This window comes from Macaca mulatta, chromosome 6 (assembly GCF_049350105.2).
Source record: "Macaca mulatta isolate MMU2019108-1 chromosome 6, T2T-MMU8v2.0, whole genome shotgun sequence".
NCBI lineage: Eukaryota > Metazoa > Chordata > Mammalia > Primates > Cercopithecidae > Macaca > Macaca mulatta.
The window spans coordinates 182,921,189-182,945,553 of NC_133411.1; the positions used below are offsets into that span (position 1 = coordinate 182,921,189).

Sequence of the window (24,365 nt, forward strand, 5' to 3'; positions counted from 1 at the left end):
TTTATGATATTGTTCTGGAAGGTCTTAGGAGGCGATCTCTTCCCTAATGAATGTGCCTGCTTTTCCAGTTTTTCCAAAGGTTCAAGAATTACTTACTATATGGTGCATATTATTATTATTATTTTTGATTTGGCCAAAATCCCTCCCACTTTCTTGAAACCATTTTGCCCCATGCAGTGGTTGTGGTCATGCATAAGAAACAGCAGGTGGTGCCAGATGACAGATGGTGTGGGAGCGCGTTCCCCGGTAGGAGGGGGCGCGAGCGAGCAAGCAGGCAGGCAGCTGCCAGGAGCTCTTCCCCGCTCGCTCACGCCTGCTCTCAGAAGCTCCGATCCAGACACACGCGAGGCGCTATCCTTTCAGCACCACAAGCTCGGGCTGAGGAGGGAGGACTCCCGGCCGTCCTCCTCCTCTTCAAATTGGCTTGAATCTGCTCTGACCCCACAAGAGTGCAGCACAGTAAGTAGGCATTTGTTTTTGCTATAACCACTCCCCAATATCTTCCAAACCCTTTCACCCCCACAACAACCCTGTTTTGTCTAAACGTTCCATCAGCAGGATTGAGAGAAGAAATTCAGTTGTGTTGAGCTTCTGGGGGTGGGAGGGGAGCACCATTAGACTTCTAAGGGATCTGGAGATGAATAAATGTGATTTGTTTATTTAGTTGGCAATCCTGCAATATGGGAGCTGCTAACTTTCCGTGGAACCAAAAAAAAATGGCCCTTCGCTATTGAGGAAATGGAGTCATTCCATGGCTGAATAACAGGATCAGGTTCAAGCTAGCCTTTTTTTTTTTTGCTTTTATTTTAGGAAATTGCACCTCATGTACAATCCACATATGATGTAACAGGGTACACACTGAGACATTGAATGTATTTATTGTGTTTTAGGGTATTACTGATAGAAAAACCAACATAATAGAATAGCAACCAGAGTGGTGAGGTGAAATTTATCATGCTGCAGGGGGGATGGTATAATAGGACTTCATTTTGCACTAAGTATAATCTTTTTACTGGCATTGTGTGAACACTTTAGCTCTAAAAGTGTATTTGTTTTACATTTATATTTTTTTGTGTGTAGGTTTAGGATTTTCCTTGAATTCCTTAAATTTGAGTGCTGTTGAACCCCATGGGAAGGTGGCATGTTTTGATGATTGAAGTTTTATTGGACAGTGGGAATCATGTCAGGAAATCTAGTGGAAGATCAATGACTGATCGCAGATTGAAAGCCCCTTGAGTGGAGCTGTTGAGGACAGTGCTGTTTTCTCTGTCGTCAGCCCTCTCTTTCTGCCTCACCTCCTGCTGTAACCAGAATCCCACTGCTTGCCTTAGGTCTGGGAAGAAAGGCGTAAGGATGGTGAAGCTGAACAGTAACCCCAGCGAGAAGGGAACCAAGCCGCCTTCAGTTGAGGATGGCTTCCAGACCGTCCCTCTCATCACTCCCTTGGAGGTTAATCACTTACAGCTGCCTGCTCCAGAAAAGGTAAAGCAGGTGCTTTTGTTCTCATTAGCCCCCAGGCTCCCCCCATCTCAGGAAATAAAGCAGCAAAAAATTCCACCCCCCAAACCCTTTCATCCCCTTATCTGCCAAATGTGCTCCCTTTCTTGTAAAATGTAGTTATTCCTCCAGAGCCGAGACATCGCTTGTATTATTTCAGATTTATGGTAAGTGTTTATTCATTTTTTGTTTATATCTGCATAAATGGGCAAGCAAATTGATCTTTCCTTGTTAAAGTTTTCTTACAGCTGGTGAATACTAATAAGCTTCTAGATGGTGACAGAAAATTCATCTTGATTATTTTGGGAAGGTCTTTCAAAAATTGACAGGTATAGATTTGAGGACAGAGGATTGGATTCACTCCAGCAAGCATTCAGTTTGCACCTGCTAAGACCCTGTCCCTATACTAGAAGTTAGTTATAAAAAGACAAAATTACAAAAACCTTTTCTAGTATGACAGTTTAATCTACTTCATCCTGGTAAATGTTACACCTGAGCATTACAAAGATCGTGAGGGTGCACAGGTGGAAACAACTAAATTCTGTTGGGGTGGAGAGGGTTTGGGAATGGGGCTGAGAGGACAGGTTAGGCAGACTGCAGAGGAGAGCATTTGAATTGGGCTTGTAAAGGTGAGTAAAAAATCTTCCTGGCAGACCATGGATTGGGCAAAGGAAGGCATTTTAAGGCAAAGCATGGAGAGCTTTGGGGGAGCAGCATGACTGCGGGCGAGTGTCTTTTGGGGAGGCGTGGCTGGAAATGAGTGACTGGCTGATGGCACATCTCCTGACATGGGAGTAGTCCATGAAGAATGGAGGTGGGCATTCACACAAAGGTGGGGTGTGGGTTACGGACACAGAAGGGAGAAACAATATCATTTAAGGTCCACCTGGGACAACCTGGGGTTTTATTATGTGAGCTTTTGTACACGGTAAGGGAGAGACTTGGAGGCCAGTGATGGAGTTCCCTGACTGAAGAGCGAACAATGGATCATTCCATCTGTTTGGTTTCCCATTGGCATCTGCAGGAGGGCATTGTGTGTCTTAACCAATTGGCTTCAAGCAATCAATAGAAGAGAAGCCAAAGCTAGATAAAGGGGCTGCTGATTGGCCAGGGGTTGAATCGTTTGTTTTGAAAGTGCAGAGATTGTCAATAGGAGAACGTGCAAGGGTGGGGTGGCTGACAGAGAGAATTCTTAAGAGCCATCCTAAGGAACTGATAAAGCCTTTATAGATAAATTCTGAACAGGTAACTAACACTAAAGAGATGAGAAGGGGCAGTATTAATAGAGTACCTGCTACATGTATATCAGAGCTTCTTGGTTTTGAACTGCATATTAGAATCACTTGGGGAGATTTTGGAACTCCTGCTTTCTAGGCCACACCTCAGAACAACTGTATCAGAGTCTCTGAGAGTGAGACCCGGGCATTAATATGAATGAAATCTCCCAGGTGGCTCCTGCATGCAGCCAAAGTTGAGGACCATTGTTTTAGATGCTCATTAACCCTGGGAGTCAGGGATTATTCATTCATATTTATAGATGAAAATTTGGTGAGTTATCTAAGCTCACAGAAGGAGTAAGTAGAAATGTTGGAGTTTGAACTCAGATATAAGTAGAAGTTAGTAGGAGAAGGGAGGGATATTCTCTTGGGGCTTTGTGAGGCCAACAGCTATAGCCTTGCAGATCTGCATGTCTCTAAGAGGTGTGCAAAGAAAAGGGATTGTGGTGAGGTCATCTCTCCCCTAGCCTTCTACATGCCTGCAGGTCATCTAGAGATTATCATGGTCTCTGATCCCCCCCACCCCGCCACACACTTAGGCTCCCACCCACCTCCCAGGGCTTTATTCTTTCAATGAGAGAGGAGGCAGGTCTGAGAACCACTGAGTATCCAGTCCAGGTGTACCAGAAACTGTCCCAAAACCTGAAGGATAATGCATTGTCTCTCATGGTGGGCCTGCAAGCATGCAAGGGGAAGTCAATTATCCTGAAAGATCCAGGGGCCCCAGTTTGACACTCTGATTGTCACCACACAGTCTTTCACCAGGGCAGCCTCAGTTTCCTGTTTTGTGATATGGGGAGGATCACACCTACCTCACAATGGTCCAAACAAAGTTAGATGTGGCCTCATATATAAAGTGCCTGGTTAAAAAAACTATAAAGTATAATGTCACCATTTTTCAGGTGCTTCCTAAATTCTTGATGCTAAGCTATATGCATGCACGTGCACACACACACACACACTCACTCATACATGCGTGCAATTTTCTTTCTTCTCAGGAGTTAATAAGTTAATAAGCCCCAGTGAGGGAGTATCTACTTTGGTACAGAAACTCAGACACAGAGGGGTAAAGTAGCTCCCCACAGCAAACAGCTGGGAAAGCATCCTGGATGTAGAGCCCAGGCAGTGCTGTTCCAGAACCTTCCACCTCAGCAGGATGAGAAGTGAGCCAGCCTGGGAGTCCCCACGTGTGGTCTGTGGCTCAAGCTCAGCCACTGACCCACAGTGCAGTCCATTCCCCTCTCTTACGTCTGTCTTCTCTGAGTGGGGAATTGTATTATCAGTTTTCTGTGCTAATATTTAGATTTTAGAATCTTTACAAGAGTAATTACATTTTTTCCCCAATATGAGAACAGTAAATGTTAAAAGTAAATGTTGCTGAAGAAGCCAAAGGTCCTCTAAATGCTTAGAATAGTGTCCAGATGACCAGCAAGGGCTCTGAAGCCACCTCTTTTGGTGGGTTCAAATCCCACTCCAACTCTTACCAGCCTGCTTTGGCTAAGAACTTGGAGGGTAGTTTCTTAAGTTGCCTCAGCCTCAGTCTTCTAGTGCATAGAATGGGGATGCTAATTTTGGGACTCACCTCACAGGACTTTTGTAGAGGAGGCAGAGCGAGCCCTGACACAGCTGTCAGCCCTTTGGTTATGCTCTGGTCAGATGGTGAGTATTTGAAGCTAAGATGGTTATCAGAAGGAAGGATATTTGACCCCAATGTCAGATCATGGCTTTTCTTTTTGAAAATGTAAAATACAGAGTATGCTTGTAATACTGAAAGTCAGTATTGTAAGTATCCTTTAGTAGTATGAAGTCTGAATTTCGAGAGAACAGCGTCTGGAGGCTAGCTGGAGTCCTCTTGTGGAACATGTCTGAAGACTTGCTCTGGGCTAAGGAGGGGACTATGCAGGGCATTCAGATTCTTTCAGTTAATCTTCCCAGCAGCCTTGTAAGGTGGGTCTCAGTGCCCCCATTTCACTGATGAGGAAACTGAGGTTCAGGACAATATAATGGCCTGCCTAAGCTTTACAGATGAAGAGTGGAAGGACTGGGGTTGGAAGTGTACTTGATGTTCCAGCTTTTTTTCTGCATTGCACTGCCTTCAGTAAGAAGTCTCTCATTCTGGGAGAGTGCTTCCTCAAACGCTAGGCTCCCTCATCCGTGGCTGCACCTGCCTCTTAAGCCCTCCCCCTGGCAGGCTCCTGGACCTGGAAGGGACCTGGACTGGTCCCCCAGACAGAACACCAGAGGCTCCAGTGCTCGCTCCCTGCCTGGTGCTGGAGAGACTGGTGTCAGCCTTGGGGAGGAGTGCCAGGCTCCTGAGTGGCCTCCTGCTTCTCTCTTTCATGAAACTCAGTCCTCCACATTGCCTCCAAGCCTCCCCAGGGCTGTACCTGGGTCCCTCTCCCATGGAAACCTTCCTCATCTCCTCACCCCACAAGATCCCCTCCCTGAATCCTGACCTTGCCACTCCAGCTCCTTCACCACCTGGCCTGCTGGCCTCCATTCTTTTCACTCCCACGTTGTGCCTCGAATGTCAGCATGCCAGACCTACCTGGAGCAGCGGTGCTCTAGGGAGGTGGTTCTGTCTCCCTCGGGGACAGTTAGCAATGTCTGGAGACATTTTTCATTGTCATAACTAGAGGGAGGATTCTACTGGCATTTTATGGGTGGATGCCAAGCTGCTAAATATCCTACAGTATACAGGACACACCAGTCCTGGCCCTAGGAAGAATTATCCTGCCCTAAATGTCAACAGCATCAAGGCTGGGGAACCCTGCCCTAGACTCTCGCACACTCCCCAGGATGTTCCGTGCCTTCTCCTTCATGAACATGCCATTCCTTCTGCCCAGAATGCCCTTATGGCTCCTTTGCTTGTATGATGTCAGTATTCATCTTTCTAAACCCAGTTCGGAAAGCAACTCTCCTGAACACCTTCCTCGATCACCGATAAGTAGAGCTGTAGTTGTGCTTATCACCCTGGGAGGTATTCATTTATTCATCATCCATCTATCCATCCATCCACCAATCCATCCATCCATCTCCCCATCCGTTCATCATCCACCCATCCATCCATCCATCTCCCCATCCGTTCATCATCCACCCATCCATCCATCCATCTCCCCATCCGTTCATCATCCACCCATCCATCCATCTCCCCATCCGTTCATCATCCACCCATCCATCCATCTCCCCATCTGTTCATCATCCACCCATCCATCCATCCATCTCCCCATCCGTTCATCATCCACCCATCCATCCATCCATCTCCCCATCGGTTCATCATCCACCCATCCATCCATCCATCTCCCCATCCGTTCATCATCCACCCATCCATCCATCCATCTCCCCATCCGTTCATCATCCACCCATCCATCCATCCATCTCCCCATCCGTTCATCATCCACCCATCCATCCATCCATCTCCCCATCCGTTCATCATCCACCCATCCATCCATCCATCTCCCCATCCGTTCATCATCCACCCATCCATCCATCCATCTCCCCATCCGTTCATCATCCACCCATCCATCCATCCATCTCCCCATCCGTTCATCATCCACCCATCCATCCATCCATCTCCCCATCCGTTCATCATCCACCCATCCATCCATCCATCTCCCCATCCGTTCATCATCCACCCATCCATCCATCCATCTCCCCATCCGTTCATCAACCACCCATCCATCCATCCATCTCCCCATCCGTTCATCATCCACCCATCCATCCATCCATCTCCCCATCCGTTCATCATCCACCCATCCATCCATCCATCTCCCCATCCGTTCATCATCCACCCATCCATTCATCCATCTCCCCATCCGTTCATCATCCACCCATCCATCCATCCATCTCCCCATCCGTTCATCATCCACCCATCCATCCATCCATCTCCCCATCCATTCATCATCCACCAGTCCATCCATCTCCCCATCCGTTCATCATCCACCCATCCATCCATCCATCTCCCCATCCGTTCATCATCCACCCATCCATCCATCCATCTCCCCATCCGTTCATCATCCACCCGTCCATCCATCCATCTCCCCATCCGTTCATCATCCACCCATCCATCCATCCATCTCCCCATCCATTCATCATCCACCCATCCATCCATCCATCTCCCCATCCGTTCATCATCCACCAGTCCATCCATCCATCTCCCCATCCGTTCATCATCCACCCATCTATCCATCCATCTCCCCATCCGTTCATCATCCACCCATCCATCCATCCATCTCCCCATCCGTTCATCATCCACCCATCCATCCATCCATCTCCCCATCCGTTCATCATCCATCCACCCATCCATCCATCCATCTCCCCATCCATTCATCATCCACCCATCCATCCAGCCAGCAAGTCTTGCAGGGTACCCTCTGTGAACCAGGCCCTGTGCTAGGCCACAGATACACAGCAATGAAAAGACAGCATTGGCCACTGCTTTCATGGAGCTTCCAGTCCAACGAAGAAGAGAGACTTCCAACAATCCATCAAACAAATAAAAGCATATAGATGCAAATTGTGGGAAGGGCTATTAAGGGAAGAACAAGGTGTTGTAATGTAAGGAGAGATAAGACATATAGGGGATCTAATTATAATGACAGGGTGGTCAGGCAGCAGGCCTAACTGAGGCCTGAGGAGGGCGGAGGAATGATCAGGGGGCCACGTTGGCTGATGATGTCAAATGATGGGGAGAGACTTAAGAGATGAGGTGGGGTGGGCACCAGTTTATGTGGGCCCCGGTGTATTTTTTTTTTCAAAAGCTATTTAAAGCAGGAGAGTCACAGGATCAGAGTTTGATTTTTGGAAGATTGCCCTCATTGCTGTGAGCCACCCTAGGGACAAGGGACAAGGGACAGGCTCAGTCTCATGCCTGGTCTTTTGACCTCCTCTACCTCTTTCTGTTCAATCAGTCCTCCACACAGCACCAGATTAGTGTCCCCCAAAACAGGGGTGACTGAGTTGTCTGAAGCACCCCCAATACGGGAGTAGAAGAAAGGAATGGGGGGGTGTCTGACACCAGCTAAAAGGCCACTGCTACATTCAGGGAGGAGAGGATAGTGGGGCAGTGGCAGTGGGGTGGGAAGGCTGATGGTATTTAGACATGGTGCCAGGTTGGTTGGGAGGAGAATTTGCTTTCTCTGCTCCATTTGCCCACTAGACCTGAGGCCCCAGCTAGACCTGAGGCTGTGTCATCCTGGTAGCCTTAGGCCTGGCATTCAGTGGGCAGTGGAAATTACTGGCTGATCCCCCTCTTGCCTAGCTTAAAACTGGACTCAGTTTCTCTACTTGGTAGCTGAGGGAATAGACTCAAATCTAGGTGACTTTCTCCAGGCCATGGGAGCAAGCTCCTGCGAAGCTGGAACATTAGTCTGCAGACATCAAATTTCAGGACATGCCTTTGGTGCTTTGCTGCCTTTGGTTCATCTAAGGAGCCACAATAAACCAGGTGTCCCCACAACCCCTGTGAGGTTGCTACCATGATCCCCGTTTTACAGGTGCAGAAACAGGCTCAGACAGGTGGAAGGCCATCCTAGGGTGCACCAAAGGAAAACGGTGTAGCCAAGATCTGCATGCAGGTGTGCTGGGAAGGGTGGCAGGTCTGCAGAAAGCAAACCACAGACAGGCACAACCCACCTTGGCAGAGCCCCAGGTGAACCATAATCGGCAGGTCTGCTGCTGCGTTCTGGGCAAACACTTCTCTTCTTTCTATTGATTATTAAGTCTTTACGCATCTTGGAGGAGGTTGCTTACCTACTTGTGGGAGGAGAGGAACACAGATATTTAGAAACTAATGACTAATGTACGGTGTGTTTTAAATTTTGCATGGTAGGCCATATGCACTTTATAGTCCTAGAGACCTTGGTTCAAATCTCAGCTAAGCTATTTACTTACTGTGTAGCTTTAGGCACATTGCTGAGCATCTCTGGGCTTTGAGTTTGTTCAGCCCTAAAACAGGTAATAATATCTACCTAAGAGGGTGCCGGTGAGGGAAACAGTGTGACAGTTGTCTAATGGGCCCAGCTCAGTGCAAGGCATACTGAGGGAGTGCACAGATAGTTTCCTTTCTTTCACTGGGCATCTAGAATATGTTTCTTGAAGATGATAGCTCTAGAAGGAGACTGCAGAAGTGGAGCATGCTGAGAAGGATGCGGTTTCACAGGTGGGTGTGGGGCAGTGTGGGGCCTGATGATGCTCTGCAGGGGAGGCCTGAAAGGGGACCTAAGGCCTGTGTGCCTTCTGGGCCTCTCCCTGGGCTTTCTGCAGGGTTTCGTTTTCTCCCCGAGACACAAGATACGAGAAACGTAGCCTTTCCCCAGGGAACAGCAGAAATGCACATCCCTGCAGGCTCCAGGCCCTAGAGCCCCCTGGTTCTTCAGAGAATCTCAAGAGATGAATCTCAAATTGGGACAACGTCTCTGACTAGGCAGATCCTGCAAATAGGTAATGACAATAAACATAACAAAAATGCCGTATAATTTAAAAACAATTTTAAACAAAATATACTTTTTTTACCTACCGGATTGGCACAAAAAAAAAAAGGATATTTCCTCATGTTGACAACACTGGGGCAAACTTGTCCTCAATTCGCTCTTGTTGGTTATGTAATGTGATGCAGTGTTTTTCAGAGGGTATTTTGACATTGTCTGTAAAATGTAAACTGTGGATAGCATTGGACTGGTATGCTTTTCACTGGTAGGAAGTTACCCTATGGGTATATATTTCAAGTATGCAAAGGCCACTATATATTGAAAAGAACTGGGAACAACTTGGACTGTTCCCTGAGAAGGGCCTGGTTAACTGAGCTCTGGCGCACGCAGGCGGAAGCCTAAGCAGAGGTTTTGAGAGTGAGGCTGATCTGCATGCGCCAGCGTGGAAAGATGTAACAGACACGCTGCTTCGTCCAAACAGCTTTAAAGAGAATGGTGTGGAGTGATCCCATTTGGGGAAACACACACAGTGTGAGCATGTTTTATTCTTGTAATTCGTAAGACGGTTTTGGAAGGACACATAGAAAACTGTTAAATGTTTGGGAAATGGGGATTGGAGTAGGTGCGTTCCATTTGAAGAATTTGATTCTATACTTTTCATCTTTTTTTTTTTTTTTTTTTTACCATAAGAATGTATCAAATTTTATTCATTGATTTTTAGAGACAGGGTCTCTCTCTGTCGTCCTCAAGCTGGAGTGTAGTAGTGGTGTGATCATACATAGCTCCCTGCAGTCTCGAAGTCCTGGGCTCAAGCAATCCTCCTGCCTCTGTCCCCTAAGTAGCTGGGACTACAGGCACATGCTACCATACCCAGGCTGATTTTTAAATACTTTTTATAGCTGGAGTCTTGTTGCCCAGGGTAGTCTCAAACTCCTGGCCTCAACTGATCCTCCTGCCTTGGTCTCCCAAAGTGCTGGGATTACAGACGGAAGCCACTGCACCTGGCCTTAGATTTTCTATAAAAAGAATTCACCCCCGTTTCACAGATGGCAAATGGTCTCAGGGAGTGGATGTAACTTGTTCACTTTCACACGCAGGGAGATCACGGTGAAGCCAGTGCCTCTGTCTGTACAGGGAGATGTCAGAACAGCACAGTTTGAATTCAAATCCTACCTCCACCTACTTGCACTGTGACGCTGGGCAAGTTTATTCACCACTGTGACCCTCTGTTTCCTCATGACACTAACGTCTTCCTCTGAGGTTTGTTGTAAGATAAAATGAGGAAAATACATAGCAAACGTTTATCATAGCGCCTAGCACATAGTAGATGCTTAATGCAATGGTGTAATTATTATTGTTGTTGTTCTTAACCTTATCTGTTTAGTCCCAAAATCAGGTTCCCTGTTTCTGGAGGTCACAGGGCTACCCCAGGCAGCAAAGAGAGGTGAGCAGTGACATGGCCTGGGCTTCCGGACTGTGGAAGACCCAGGTGGCAGCGCTCTGGGCTCCACTGTAGTGATTCCAGCCCAGGCAGCCTGCCTCTGTTCAGAGCAGAAGGAGCTGGAAGTCCCCCGTAGAGGATCCCATGGAGAGTAGCTCGTCTCGCCCCGTGCTATGCATTGCCGTAGAAGTGGGGAGTTACAGACTTACTGAGGCAGATAGTTCGTTTGAGACTAGCTTTTATACAGCCTCTGAGAAAGCAAAGGCCCAGCAAGAAAAACAAAGTTTATTCCATGGAAAGAGCTCTGGACTGAGAGTTGGCGTTCATACTAGAGACCTGCTTCCGACCCAGTCTTACTGTGTGACCTGTGGCACATCCCTTTCCCGCTCTGCACCTCAGTCTCCCCATTTGTGAATTGATGGGGTTGGACAACACTGCCACTTAAGTCTTTTGAGCACTGACATTTTACCTTGTGTTCGGGGCCCAAAACCAACCTTCAAGGGCCCAGGAGAAAACATGAATCCAAAGAGGGAGTGTGGAGTAAGGAGCGATAGGTGCAAATGGGGGAAGCTCCCAACTAAGGACGCAGGCCCCATCTGGGCAACTTCGCCTTCTCTGTTTAGAAATAGAAGTTATTTGTTCACTCATTCATTCCACAGTTTTTATGGCCTCCCTGTTATGTCCTGGTTCCCCAGGATGAGAGCTCAAGTGTTAGGTGGCACTTGGATCTGAGCTTGGGTTCAAGTCTGGGCTCTGCCTCCTAGTGGCCATGTGAGGTTATGAAGTCACTTCTGCTCTCTGGGACTCAGGCTCTTTATCTGTAAAATGGGAATGATTACCTTTACCTCACAGAATGATGGAGAAGATTTGCTGAGATATAGGATGTAAAGTGTTTGGCACAGTGCCAGGCATGTAGTGGGTACCTTTACAAGAAACCCCAAACCATGATCAGTAGGAAAGAGTATGATATTCTTGAGTTTGAATCTAGCTCAACCCGAGGCCAGTCATTTGATCACAGGCAAGCGACTGAACTCTTGGAGCCTAAATTTCCTCATCTGAAAAATGGGAATAATCATAAGGAGAGAACTGAGGCGTGGAGAGAATGTTGTCAGGAGAATGATGAGAATTGAATGAGTCCAACCCCATCAATTCACAAATGGGGAGACTGAGGCGCAGAGCGGGAAAGGGATGTGCCACAGGTCACACAGTAAGACTGGGTCGGAAGCAGGTCTCTCAGTCCAGAGCTCTTTCCATGGAATAAACTTTGTTTTTCTTGCTGGGCCTTTGCTTTCTCAGGGCACCCGGCACCATGCCTGGCTCATAGTAGGGACTCAGTGCCAGCCATTCATTGTCCTGGCTCTGAACCTGTCTCTCTGCTCCAGGGATGATGGGTACAGCTTAGATCTATTTTTGGACTGTGCAAGTCCAGCTCATAAAAATACAATCTTGCTCCTTGTCAGCACTTCTGCACTTTTATTTATTGTTCCTGCCAATCCTCGGACCCCTCCATGTGGGAACCTCTTCATTATTGATAATCCTGGGAAGTAGTATTTTAAATTTTTATGATCTGTACTTTGTACCATCTGAACCACCATGCATTATCTGGCCTTGCCAGTGAAATGGGAATTATATCCAGATGAGGGGTCCTTTAGGGATGAATAATTTATCCCATTTTCACAATGCCAATTATGTTAAATTATGTTCTTCATATTAGCAGCAGACAGGACAATGGGGATCCAACATGTAAATATGGAAAGAATACAAAGTTATTGCTTTGCCCAAATCCACAATCGTATTTGAAAACCTGGAGTTTCATTTGTCCAAATATCTATAAAACCCCACTTTAAAGAATAAAAAGAGTAGGAGGAATTTTGCCTCTTCCCTCTCCTCTTTTCTTCTCTCGTTTCTGCTGATAGACAAGGCACTCAGGGCTCTGTTTTGCTCCATTTTCTTTTAACTGTGGGAAAAAGAATGTCTAGAAGAGAGGCTTTCTTTGCAAATTTATTTTTCTCCTTTCTTGTTCTCTTTGCCTATGCACACTGATAACTCCAAGGTACAATTAATTACGATTGGCTACCATTTCTTATGCTTTCCCTTTCAGAGTACTAAAAAGATGTAACTGTGACTCTATCGTTTATAGAAGGAAAATGTTTCTGGCTCTACTCCATAGGAACAAAACACTAAGCTTTATGCAAGTCCTCTAGCTGGCTGGTTGCAGTGATGCAGTGACTTTGTAGGGCTGTATTTTCCTTGCTCTCTGCCGGTCCCCACGCAGTGTACCTTCACTGTGGCCAGAGGCCTCTCTTGTGCCTGAAATGCATACCTGCAAAGCCATTTTCTCATTTACAATTATTCCTCAGCTCTTCACTGCCCTCACATTAATCTTCAAGGTGCCTAGTATAGCATTCAGAGCCTCTATGTGCCTCTCTAGCTACCTCCCTGTCACCTACTTACCTCAGCCATCCTGTTCCCTGGCCACTTAAAACTGCTTCTCTGTAGTTGCCTCAGGTGTTGGCCTCCTGGATGTCTTCTAAAGGTTTACTGGTATTGTCTCTCCCTCACTATAGAGGGATCTTTCCCCGGGTTTGGAAACAAAGAAGCTGTCCAGGGCAAAGATCCAAAGACAGATGACGATGTCCTGTACTGGGGTAGAGGTCGTGTAACTGGATGACTGGGTTGATTTAAGGGAAATTTTTGAGGAAGCTGGAGCTGGAATGGGTGGAATAATGGAATGAATTTTGAGACTAAAGAGAAGGGAGGAATCATGAGAAGTATCTGTGTTTGATTTGACACAAACAGTGGTTTGGATAATGCTGCTGTTACCTTCTAAGTAGGGGATTACAGGGCATGAAGATGTTGCGAGTGAGGTGGCTGGGGCAGGAGGGTCAAGGGTGAATGTCCAATAGGGTCATCTGAGTGTTGAGTGACATGTGAGTGGAAGTATAAATTTGGGAGTCATGAGGATAAACAATGAACTTGATTAGCCAGGTGTGGTGGCACATGCCTGTAGTCCAAGCTACTCGGGAGACGGAGACAGGAGAATTGCTTGAACCCAAAATGTAGAGGTTGCAGTGAGCTGAGATCATGCCACTGCACTCCAGCCTGGGCAACAGAGTGAGACTCTGTCTCAACCACAACCACAACAACAACAACAACAAAACCAACCAAACAAACAAAAAAACCAATGAACTTGGAAGTGATGGGAGTAAGAACATGCAGAGGGGTCTTGTAGATGGAAAGAAGAGCAGTCATGAGCTGGCTTTGAGAAATCCCAACACTGAGAGGTCAACAGAAAGAGGAGGAGCCTGGAGTGGAGACTGAGGAGGTCTGATGGGTGAGCCAGCACGAGAACCGAGAGAGAGGCTGCCATGGGCCCAAGGGAGGAGAACCTTTCAAGGAGGAGAGAGAGAACAAGCTTGTCAAAAACGACTGAGAGGTCGAAGAAGATGAAGGCAGAGCACTGTCCATTTGTTCCAGGCAAACAGGCCAAGACCTTTTGAAATGGAGATGGAGTTCCAAAGAGCTAACACTTCCTCGGGATGAAGATAAAATATTGTGTAGCAGCCTGAGTTGCTTTTGGAGAAAATGTGGCTTAGCTAAAGAAAAGAGTAGATGACTGAGGACTCACATGGTGTCAGGCATCCGCCTGTCTCTTGGCCTGTATTTGAGTTTTGTGGTTTGAGGAGTGAGGACCTGAAACTAAAGGGACTGTTTTCATTAGAAAGTCACTCAGAGCCTAAGTAGAATTTCATAGGGATTCATGGCAAAGCAGGACATGGATTTGAAGAGAGGGTTATGGCCCCAACTCTGCCTAACTTCAGTACCCTCTAACCCTATAACTGGGCAAATGGTGAGTGGTATATTTTTATGATAAATACATTATACATATAAATTATTATACATATACTTGAAGTTGATGTAAATGACATCACACAGTATATAAAAACCTCTTGGTGTCTAATTTCTTTTGTTCAATGTAATGTCTATGAAATTCATCAATGCATATGTAACATAGCTTTGAGACATTCCATTTTCTGAGTAAACCACAATTTATCCATTCTGCTGTTAGTGCATATTTGAGATGTGCACATTTGAGATGTTCCCAGTTTGGGGCTATCAGGAACAAAGCTGCTATGAATGTTCTTGTATCTTTTGGTGGACCCATTATGTTTTTGAGCTGACTTTTTGCTGACACCTAGGAAATCTATTGATTTTGGTTTACTTATTTAGTTTTGGCTACCTTACTAAATTCTAATCGCTTTTCAGTTCATTTTCTTGGGTTTTCTTGGAAGACGTGTGTATCAGATAGAAAGCTTTCTTTCAAGTAACAGAAAACCCAGCCAAAATTGGATTAAGGCCCAAAGAGTAGATATTTGCCCCATAACTGTGGATCCCAGAGTAGGTCTAACTTCAGGCGTGGTGTAATCCCAGGGTAGGATGTCATCTGGACCCAGCTCCATTTCTCTGGGTTCTTCTTGGCTCTGCCCTTCTTTGTGTGCTGCCTTCGTTCTTCTCCTGGTTCCCATCAAGGTAGCAACAATTCCAGGACTCAAGACTTCACCACACCATCCAGAGGAAGAGTCACTCACGAAGACCTGCCAGGCTTCTTTCATCAAGACACTAGTCAATACTACCTCATAGCTCATTGGTCCACATTGGGTAACATGCCCATGTCTGAGTCAATCAAATTGTGTGATCAACAGGATGGTAGACCCTGATTGGCTCAATTTCACTAAGGACCATCACTGTCACTGAGGAAGGGGTCAATCCCACTGAACCACATGGCTGCCACACAGTGAGGCAGGGGTGGATTCCTGAAAGTAATATCATAGAGCTTTTGGTTGAAGAAAGAGATGGATGCTAGAGAATCAACCTCAAACTCTTTATTATTATGACAATGAGAATGATATTGCCTGTAACAATTATTCGTGGCCTTGTTCTGACAGTAATATTTTTCAGTTCTGTCTCCTGCCTCAACATGTTGGTTAGAATATGGGGTCTTTTAAGTTGGCACAGAATGGAAATGGTTTTGAGCTTTTTCAAAAGCTCAGGGAAGGATGTTTATAAGAATAGAGAGGGAGAGAGAAAGACTAAGAAGCAAGTACTTCTTAATATTTTTTTAAAAATTTTACTGGTCTCTGAGTTTGCGTACAACATTTGATGTGAAGATGCTCAAGACCAGTCGGAGGACTGTAGATCTAGAAAGGAAGGGATCAAGCCAAGAGATGATTGAGATAGACTTGGCAGTGTGGGAAGGTGGACTAGTATTCTATCACTGTGTGACAAATTACCAAAAATTAAGTGGCTTAAAAAGCACAAACTTATTATCTCACAGTTTTCATAGGTCAGAAGTCTAGCCATAGGCTAGCTGGATTCTCTGCACAGGGTCTCATGAGCCTGAAATCAAGGTGTTGGCCAGACTGCATTCCCACTGACACTTGGGATCCTCTTTCAAGCTCATTGAGGCTGTCGGCAGATTTCAGTTCCTTGTGGTTGGAGGACTGAGGTCCTGGTTTTCTTGTTGGCTCCCGGTTGAGGGTTGCCCTCAGGTATTAGCTGCATGGCTCGCTTTCAGCATGTCAGTTTAATTCTTCAAGGTCAGTGGAGAATCTCTTTCCAGTCTGTTATGCTGGAGTTTTACATAGCACAGTGTAATCATGGGAGGGACTAGCCCATCATAACCACAGGTCCAGCCCACATTCTAAAGGGAGGAAATTACACAGCACATGAACACCATGGGGCAGGAATCTTTGGAGCCAAATTAGAATGCTGCCTACCACAAAAAGCAATTATTACTCCAAGGGTTGTGGCTCATGCTGACCGGGAAACACATGTATTATATATATGTTAATAGATGCGTTATATATATATATCACACACACATATGTGTATATACACACATACATGGGGAGATATTAAAATTATAAATCTAAGTTTGTGAATATTTCTAAAACTGTAGATTAAGAGAAATAATCAAACATCTAAATTTTCTTTACCACTTCATAATCTGACAGTTGATCTAGTGATATACAAAATATTTCTAATAACTGGAATTTGTAGAATATCCTTTCAGTTCACAAAGCACCTGCATGTATGTTCTTTCATCTGGTCCATCCCAGGTTGCTGTGAACTAGCCTAGGAGCTTTACCATTTACTCTTTTGTTTACATTAGCTTCCAGCTCTCGCATTCGAATTGCCGTTCACATGCCAGCAAAGTGGGTCCTTGTAGATCTCATGCTATTTAACCCCTTTGTTTCTTTGGCTCTGTGGTTCACTTTGCAGAGACTGTCTTCCCTTGTCTTGTCCTCCCAGGAAACTTCTATTCCTCTTCCAAAACTCTTTTTTTTTTTTCTTTTTTTGAGGCAGAGTGTCGCTCTGTCTCCAGACTGCAGTGGCACGATCTCGGCTCACTGCAACCTCCGCCTCCCAGGTTCAAGTGATTCTCCTGCCTCAGCCTCCTGAGTAACTGGGATTATAGGTGTGCGCCACCATGCCTAGCTCATTTTTTTTTTTTTTTAATTTTTAGTAGAGATGGGGTTTCACTATGTTGGCCAGGATGGTCTCGATCTCTTGACTCTGTGATCCGCCCGCCTCAGCCTTCCAAAGTGCTGGGATTGCAGGCATGAGCCACTGCGCCTGGCCCTCAAACTCTTTTTTTTTAGTCAGGTCAGTTGGGGGCATTCTTGGATGGCCTTGTTCTTGAGAAGTCCTTGTGTTGCTCTTGATAGGCTAGGTAGCGTGACCCTGCAGCCTCAGACATCTATGGAAGAAAATGTGATAGCACCCAGATGTTACTGGATTAATGTTCTGAATGTCTAACTTGTATCAACTCATTTATGCCTCCAAGCAATCCGACGAGGTGGTCATGGTGATTTCCCCATTTTATAGTTAAGAAAATCAAGACACAGAAGGCTTCATCAACTCACCCAAGGTCACCAGCTAGTAAGTGCCGGAGCCAGGATTTGAACTCAGCCCACACTTGTACACTCCCCTACAGTATTGACAATATCGGTATCTGCTTTATAGTGTAGAATTAAGTAAGATAAGGCATGTCAAATGCTCACTGCCTGCTATATAGTAAATGCACAAAGTATGAGAATTATTTTTCTTATCTGTGGTACAAGAGCTTCTGTTTTCCTATTCTTTGGCCTAGAGGGTAGGAAGAAAATAAAAATCACAGAGCATCTTTCTGCCCCACCCTCTGTCAGCGCTCATCCATGTTTGGCTGCATTGCTTCCCTGTTTCAGGAAGCCACGGGCTCTCTTTTTGTTGTTTGGAGGAACAGACTGCAAAGAGGGTGGGATACAACAGCAGAATTTCCATCTGGAAATGCGTTCTAGAGGTAAGAGAGGGTGGGGTGCTGATGGGCTGGGGCCCAGGGCCTCCTTAACCCCCGTAAGTCCAGCCATAGGTTAGCTGGGTTTAGGTACCACCTGGTAGATGTTTCATGTGTGGTAGTGCTGTCCCTATCCCTTCCTTTTTGAGCTGCATTGAGTCCATGGCATGCCTCACAGGTGTTGAAGGACATTCTTCATAGAAGAATTCTTGCTCTAGTTAATACGCTTGACTGTTGTCTCCAGGGAAAGTTGGTGGGCGTTTTCAGTGAAAATTCTGTTAATTTAAGTCATACTGGGAAGTAGGAGTGATCATGGTTAGAAGATGACTTCATTTTAGCTGTGTGACCCTGGGCAAGTGACTTAGCATCTCTGAGCTTGAGTTTCCTTGTTAGGAGAGTGGAAATAGTAGAGATAGGTAAGTAAGGCATATGAAGTGCTTGATCTAGTTCCAGCACATAATAAATGGTTCAAAAATATTGCTCATTATCATCTCACTTAACTCTCAAAGCAACCTTACAAAATAGGGATATGATTAGAATTATTCTCTTTCACAGGTGAGACCCTGAGGCTGAGACAGCTTCCGTGTTCCCCATGGCACTGCAGCACTTGGCAATAGTTATTGATTATCTGTCAGGTTTCTTTTTCTTTCACTTTGCCTGCACAGTGGGATGGAGTTACATAAATGTCTTGTCAGGTTGACAGCATATCTTGATAGGATGTTAACCACCTCTGCAAAAATATTCAGACTTTAGAAAAATAAGGTGATACAACAGATTCAACAGAACTTTATATTTTTCTTCTTACAAGTCCCCAGATCAAATTGGAATTAAGTGTGTGTGCAAAGATTTGGAAACAGAATCTTCATCATAGCTTTCTATTTTATTTTATTTATTTTCATATTTATTTATTTAATTTTTGTGGGTACATAGTAGGTACATATATTTTCGGGGTACAGGAGATATTTTGATACAGGCATGCAATGTGAAGCACATCATGGAGATTGGGTGTTTATCCCCTCCATTTATCCTTTGAGTTACAAACAATCCCATAACTTGTTTATATAACCAAAACTGTGGAGGCAACCTAAATGTATAACAATTAAAGTTTCATTAGATCAGTTGCAGTACACACATGCAGTGAAATGTTATACTATACCAAAAGGCAAAATAAAATCATGTATTTGTTTACATTGGAAAATTGAAGAAAAATTTTCTTCTTCAAGCGTTGTGTGATAAAAGCAGGTTATAAACTATAAAGTATGAATTCATCTCATAAAATATATGTTTTCATAAATAGTAAATATATAACAATATGTACATATATAAGTCTATACAAATATCTAACAAGGTGTAATCAAAATTGTTACCTAGGGTTGTCTCTGTTGGAATGGGGAAGTATTATGAGTAATTTGAATTTTCTCTGATGTGTGTTTGAAGGGAGGGGTTCTTTATTTTTTTTATCTTTATGTCATGTGTAATAAATTCTGGTTACTAAAAAAAAAAGGAAGGAAAATGTTTCAAGTCTCCATGCATGCTAACACACTGATTAAATCTTTCAGGTGATTGTGAAGACAAGAACGGAATATCAGCCGGAACAGAAGAACAAAGGGAAGTTCCGGGTGCCGAAAATTGCTGAATTTACGGTCAGTTTCTTGATGGCATAATAGAAAGAGTAAAGGTGAGGCTGGCTCCAGCCAGCTCAGCACACCTCGTGCTTGGAGCAAGTACTGCTGTCGGTGGGGAAATGACGCAGGCTATTTCTGAAGGATTTCTTGAAGCCGTACGGTCTGGTCACTGAGTTTAATCAAATAACAAGAACTCTGCCTCTGAGGTCTGTCATATTCTTGTGTACTCTGGAATGTTCTGATAAATCTCATAATTGATAAATGCCTCTTTTATTCCTTCTCCTTTCTCCCGTTCCCTTCCTCCTGCTTTTTCGTCACAATCTCCAGGAAATGTGATGGAAATGCAGTAAGTAACTCACATTTTAGTCCTTGGTTGCAACAAATATGAGAAAAAAAATGGTGGGGAAAGAAAAGCTGGCTTCTTGGTGGTGAAACCCTAATGGTTGATTTCCTGTTTCTTGGTGGAGGGGCCGTGAGCAGCACTGGGGAATATGTTGCTAGCTGTGACGAATTGCATGAAGGAGCCACAAAGCATTCTCTGTGAGGGTGAAAGAGGAACCCCAGGTAATGCCCCGAGGAAGTCACTTAGGAGCTGAGGTGGGTGGGGAAGCGGGTATGAAGTAGGTACAAGGTGCTGGCAGCTGAGGAAGGTGCAGCTTGTGCAAAGGCCCTGAGGCGGGAAGGAGGCTAGCCCCAACCCTGAATAGAAACAGAAATAGAAACCCTGAATAGAAATAAGGACAGTGAGGCTGGGCTCTAGGAGGGTGCGGGGAGCAGACACAGATGAGGCAGAAGTGGGCGGAGGACAGACAGTTCCAAGCATTGAAGGCTATATGAAGTCATTTAGGGTTTAATACTAAAAGCAACAGGAAGCCTTTGAAGGACTTCAGGAAGAGAAGGGACATGATTAAATTTGTGTTTTAGAAAAAGTATGCTGGCTTTTACATGGCTAATGGAGTGTAGTGGATGAAAGGGAATATGGGACACTATTAGGCTACTGCAGTCACTCAAGTGAAAAAACACAAAAAACAGTGGCAGATCAGATAAGGCTGGTGAGTGGGTGGAGAGATGCAGGCAGATCTGAAATACTTAGGAGGCAAACAATCAACCCTGGAGGCAGTAGAACAAGTGGTCCTGTGGATGGACGATGCAGCAGCCTGGCTGGGCTTGAGCCTTGGTTCCACCTTGTCCTAGCTGTGTAGCCACAAGCGAGTCACCAAGCCTCACTTATCAAATGGAGATAACAGTAGGGTTGCTATGAAGATGAAGTACAAAATACATGCAGAGAACTTGGATCTGTACAGGATAAGTGCACAATTAATAGTAGCCTTTTTATGTCAACTGTGACCGGGAGCTTTGAAAGTGAACATGACTCGTGGTTGGTTATCTGGGAATGGAAGTGTATGCGGGGAGAAACATGTGGGTTTGTTTGTCTTTGACTGTTTTTCTCCCCACTAAATGAATACTGAAGCAGCTGAGTATGTGGCCCAGGGGAGGAGTGTGGTCCCTCTGTGTGCCTCCCCTGGAATGTGGAACTTCCCTGGATGCCACCCTCCTCTTGGAGAGCAGCGGCTGGTCTTACTTTTTTATTGTACTTTAAGTGTCTGCCACACAGCACAGGTCCAGTGAAAGTGGACCAAGACCCAGCTGCACACAAGTACTTGCAGGAATAAGCAGGTACCTGCATGAATGAGCACAGAGCTTGCAGGAGAGGCCTGGAGTATCTTGGTGCCCCAGGCCACGGGGTCAAGTTGACCTGTCTTCCTGGCAAGAGATCACAAGAAATATTCCCAGGTGCACATGTAGGAATGTTTACTGCAGTACTAGCTATAAAATTAAAGTATTGGAAACTAGACTTTCAACAACTTTCTTGTGATTTCATAAATGAGAACACATCCACATGATGAACTACTTTACAGTTTCTTAAGAATTACCCTTTTTTTCTCAGAGAGTGGTTTTCTCTAAATTATATGTTTACGAGATACTTCATCTAATTTTTACTTTTCTATGCTTTCCAAATTTTATGCAATGTGCACTTAATTATTTCAATAATCAGGCAAAAATGAGAATTATTTTTTAAGTGTGCTTTTTTTAAAAAAAAAAACAGAGTGTTAAGAGTTTTGTACCCTACAACTTAAAGTATAATAATAAATAAATTAAAAAAATAATAAAAATGTGAAGTCCCATCAACTGTGATGTCTGACTCTGCCTAAATGCTAATTAATAATAACTTAAAATATTACTTTTTAAAGATTACCAAAAGATGTTATTCAGAAATAAAATTATAATGTTTATTAAAATATACTTATGACATTAAAAAAAAAAAGAGTTTTTAATGAAATCCTTTATCCAGCAGTCATTTGAAATGATGGCTATGAAGTGCAATAATTTGGGCAAATACTTAAAGGGAGAATGTTGAGTGAGTAAAGCAGAGATTAAAATTGTATGCTTTCTAGGATTGGAGCTATGAAAAATTACAAATACAGAGGAACAACGACATGGAAATAAATGTATTAATATTAAAATGCTGTCCATGGCTGTGTTATTAGCAGTGATGTAGGGCTATGGTTATTTTTCTGTCTTATTTGACAACTTTTGGTGATGTGGCTATTTTTTCATATCTCCGTGAGAGATTGATATAATCCCCTATGGCTCCGAGAGGTGACACAACATGCTTACCCACCAGCAAGTGGCAGAGCCAGTGTGCAGAGCCAGGGTCTGGCGGCCTCTCTGCTCAGCCATGATGCCTGCAGTAGGTGGAACCGAAATGAGTCAGCTAAGAGAAAAAGGGGTGCTGGGTCAGGGACCAGGGCCTGTAGAAGTTCTCCACCCCCATGCAGTTTGACTCAATTAGTCCTGGGGGTCAGGAAAGAAGGGCTTTGTGGTTCAGGGGCAGCCCTCTGTCAGCCCTGACTGTCAGGCATGGGCAGAGGGGGACCTGTACTTGAAACAAAATGGGAGGAATGGAGCAGATTCTCTTGTGCTTATGTAAAGCTGCAAGCATTAATTAGCCTGGTTTTTCGCTTTCTTAAAGAGAGCTCCCTCTGAGCCCCGTGAAGGATGCACCTGCAGGTGCAGAGGTGGATGCAGGGAGGCTAGGGAGGAGGCGTGGAGGTAATTAAGAAGAGTCTGAGGGTCTGAGCTGAGTCAGCAAGCTGGGGCTCAGGATCCAGGGAGGGGCTGCTGTGGAGGTGGAATTTACAGCACTTGCTCCTGGTTGGAGGAAGGGCATTGAGGGACTCGGTGTTTGGCTTGTCTACCTGCCGCTGAGGTAGGGAGCTGGGGAGATGCTCTGAGTGTGAGGTGCCCGGAGTCCATGGGTGGGGAGGGGAAAGCAGGTGGTCTGACCCCCCTTGGAACTAACAGGCTGAGAGCTCAGGATGGAGATTTCCACCAGAGAACCAGGGCTGGAGTCAGGGAATTTACAGTTAGAGAGCTTGGTGCTGTTACACAGTCACTGGGTCACCCCGCAGATACATTGCCCGGGGCTGAGGGAACCCTGGGAACAGCAAAGGTGCACCCCTTCTCATTCCAATCCCTTCGTGGATCGGGGACAGCTTGTGATTTGAATTTCAAAATTAACCTGGAGAAAGCAGTTCATGGCAATTATACTGTGAGAGAGAAAAGAAGGGAGCAGGGTGGGGAGAGATGAATAGAGAAAGATTCACTGAAAGAATTGCCTGGAATTTTTGTCATTTCTGAAACTGAGGAGGCCCTGCAGTCATTGTAAAGAGCCACAGACTTGAAATATCATCAGGGTTATGTGAGAAAATGGGAACATGCAGACAAAAAACCCTTCCTTCTTTCTTAATCTGCGAGCGAGGGGTTCTCTAAAACTGATTTTGCTATGAAAGGTGCTGGTGCTGGGGAGGGTGTTTGTGTCATGGGATCCTGATGCTGTGGAAGGTGCTGGTGCCATGTTGGGGGTGCTGGTGTTATGGTGATCCTGGTGCTGTGGAAGGGGCTGGTGCTGTGGAAGGTGCTGGTGTCGTGGGAATCTTGGTGCTATGGAAGGTGCTGGTGCTATATAGGGTTCTGGTGTCATGGTGAACCTGGTGCTGTGGAAGGTGCTGGTGCCATGTTGGGGGTGCTGGTGTTATGGTGATCCTGGTGCTATGGAAGGTGCTGGTGCTATATAGGGTTCTGGTGTCATGGTGAACCTGCTGCTGTGGAAGGTGCTGGTGCCATGTTGGGGGCGCTGGTGTTATGGTGATCCTGGTGCTGTGGAAGGTGCTGGTGCTATATAGGGTTCTGGTGTCATGGTGATCCTGGTGCTATGAAAGGTGCTGGTGCTATGGAGGGTGCTGGTGTCACAGTGATCCTGGTGCTATGGAAGGTGCTGGTGCTGTGGAAGGTGCTGGTGTCATGGGAATCCTGGTGCTATGGAAGATGCTGGTGCTGTGGAAGGTGCTGGTGTCATGGGGATCCTAGTGCTGTGGGAGGTGCTAGTACTATGGAGGGTGCTGCTGTCTTGGTGATCTTGGTGCTATGGAGAGTGCTGTTGTCATGGTGATCCTGGAGCTGTGGAGAGTGCTGGTGTCATGGTGATCCTGGTGCTGTTTAAGGTGCTGGTGTCGTGGTGATTCTGGTGCTATGGAGGGTGCTGGTGCTGTGGAAGGTGTTGGTGCTATGGAGGTGATCCTGGTGCTGTGGAGGGTGCTGGTGTCACGGTGACCCTGGTGCTGTGGAGGGTGCTGGTGTCACGGTGACGCTGGTGCTGTGGAGGGTGCTGGTGTCACGGTGACCCTGGTGCTGTGGAGG

General features: G+C 45.5%; 1 protein-coding gene across 1 annotated transcript in view; it reads left to right on the plus strand.

Annotated features, from left to right (window-relative positions):
- Positions 1–321: 321 nt before the first annotated feature.
- Positions 322–24,365, plus strand: part of NSG2 (neuronal vesicle trafficking associated 2) — a 65,885-nt gene continuing 41,841 nt past the window's right edge. Inside the window, exons 1-3 of the mRNA XM_015141455.3 lie at positions 322–459; positions 1,332–1,482; positions 19,539–19,622. Of these exons, the coding sequence (XP_014996941.1) occupies positions 1,354–1,482; positions 19,539–19,622 (213 nt within the window). The 5' untranslated portion in view covers positions 322–459; positions 1,332–1,353. The remainder of the gene's footprint in view (positions 460–1,331; positions 1,483–19,538; positions 19,623–24,365) is intronic.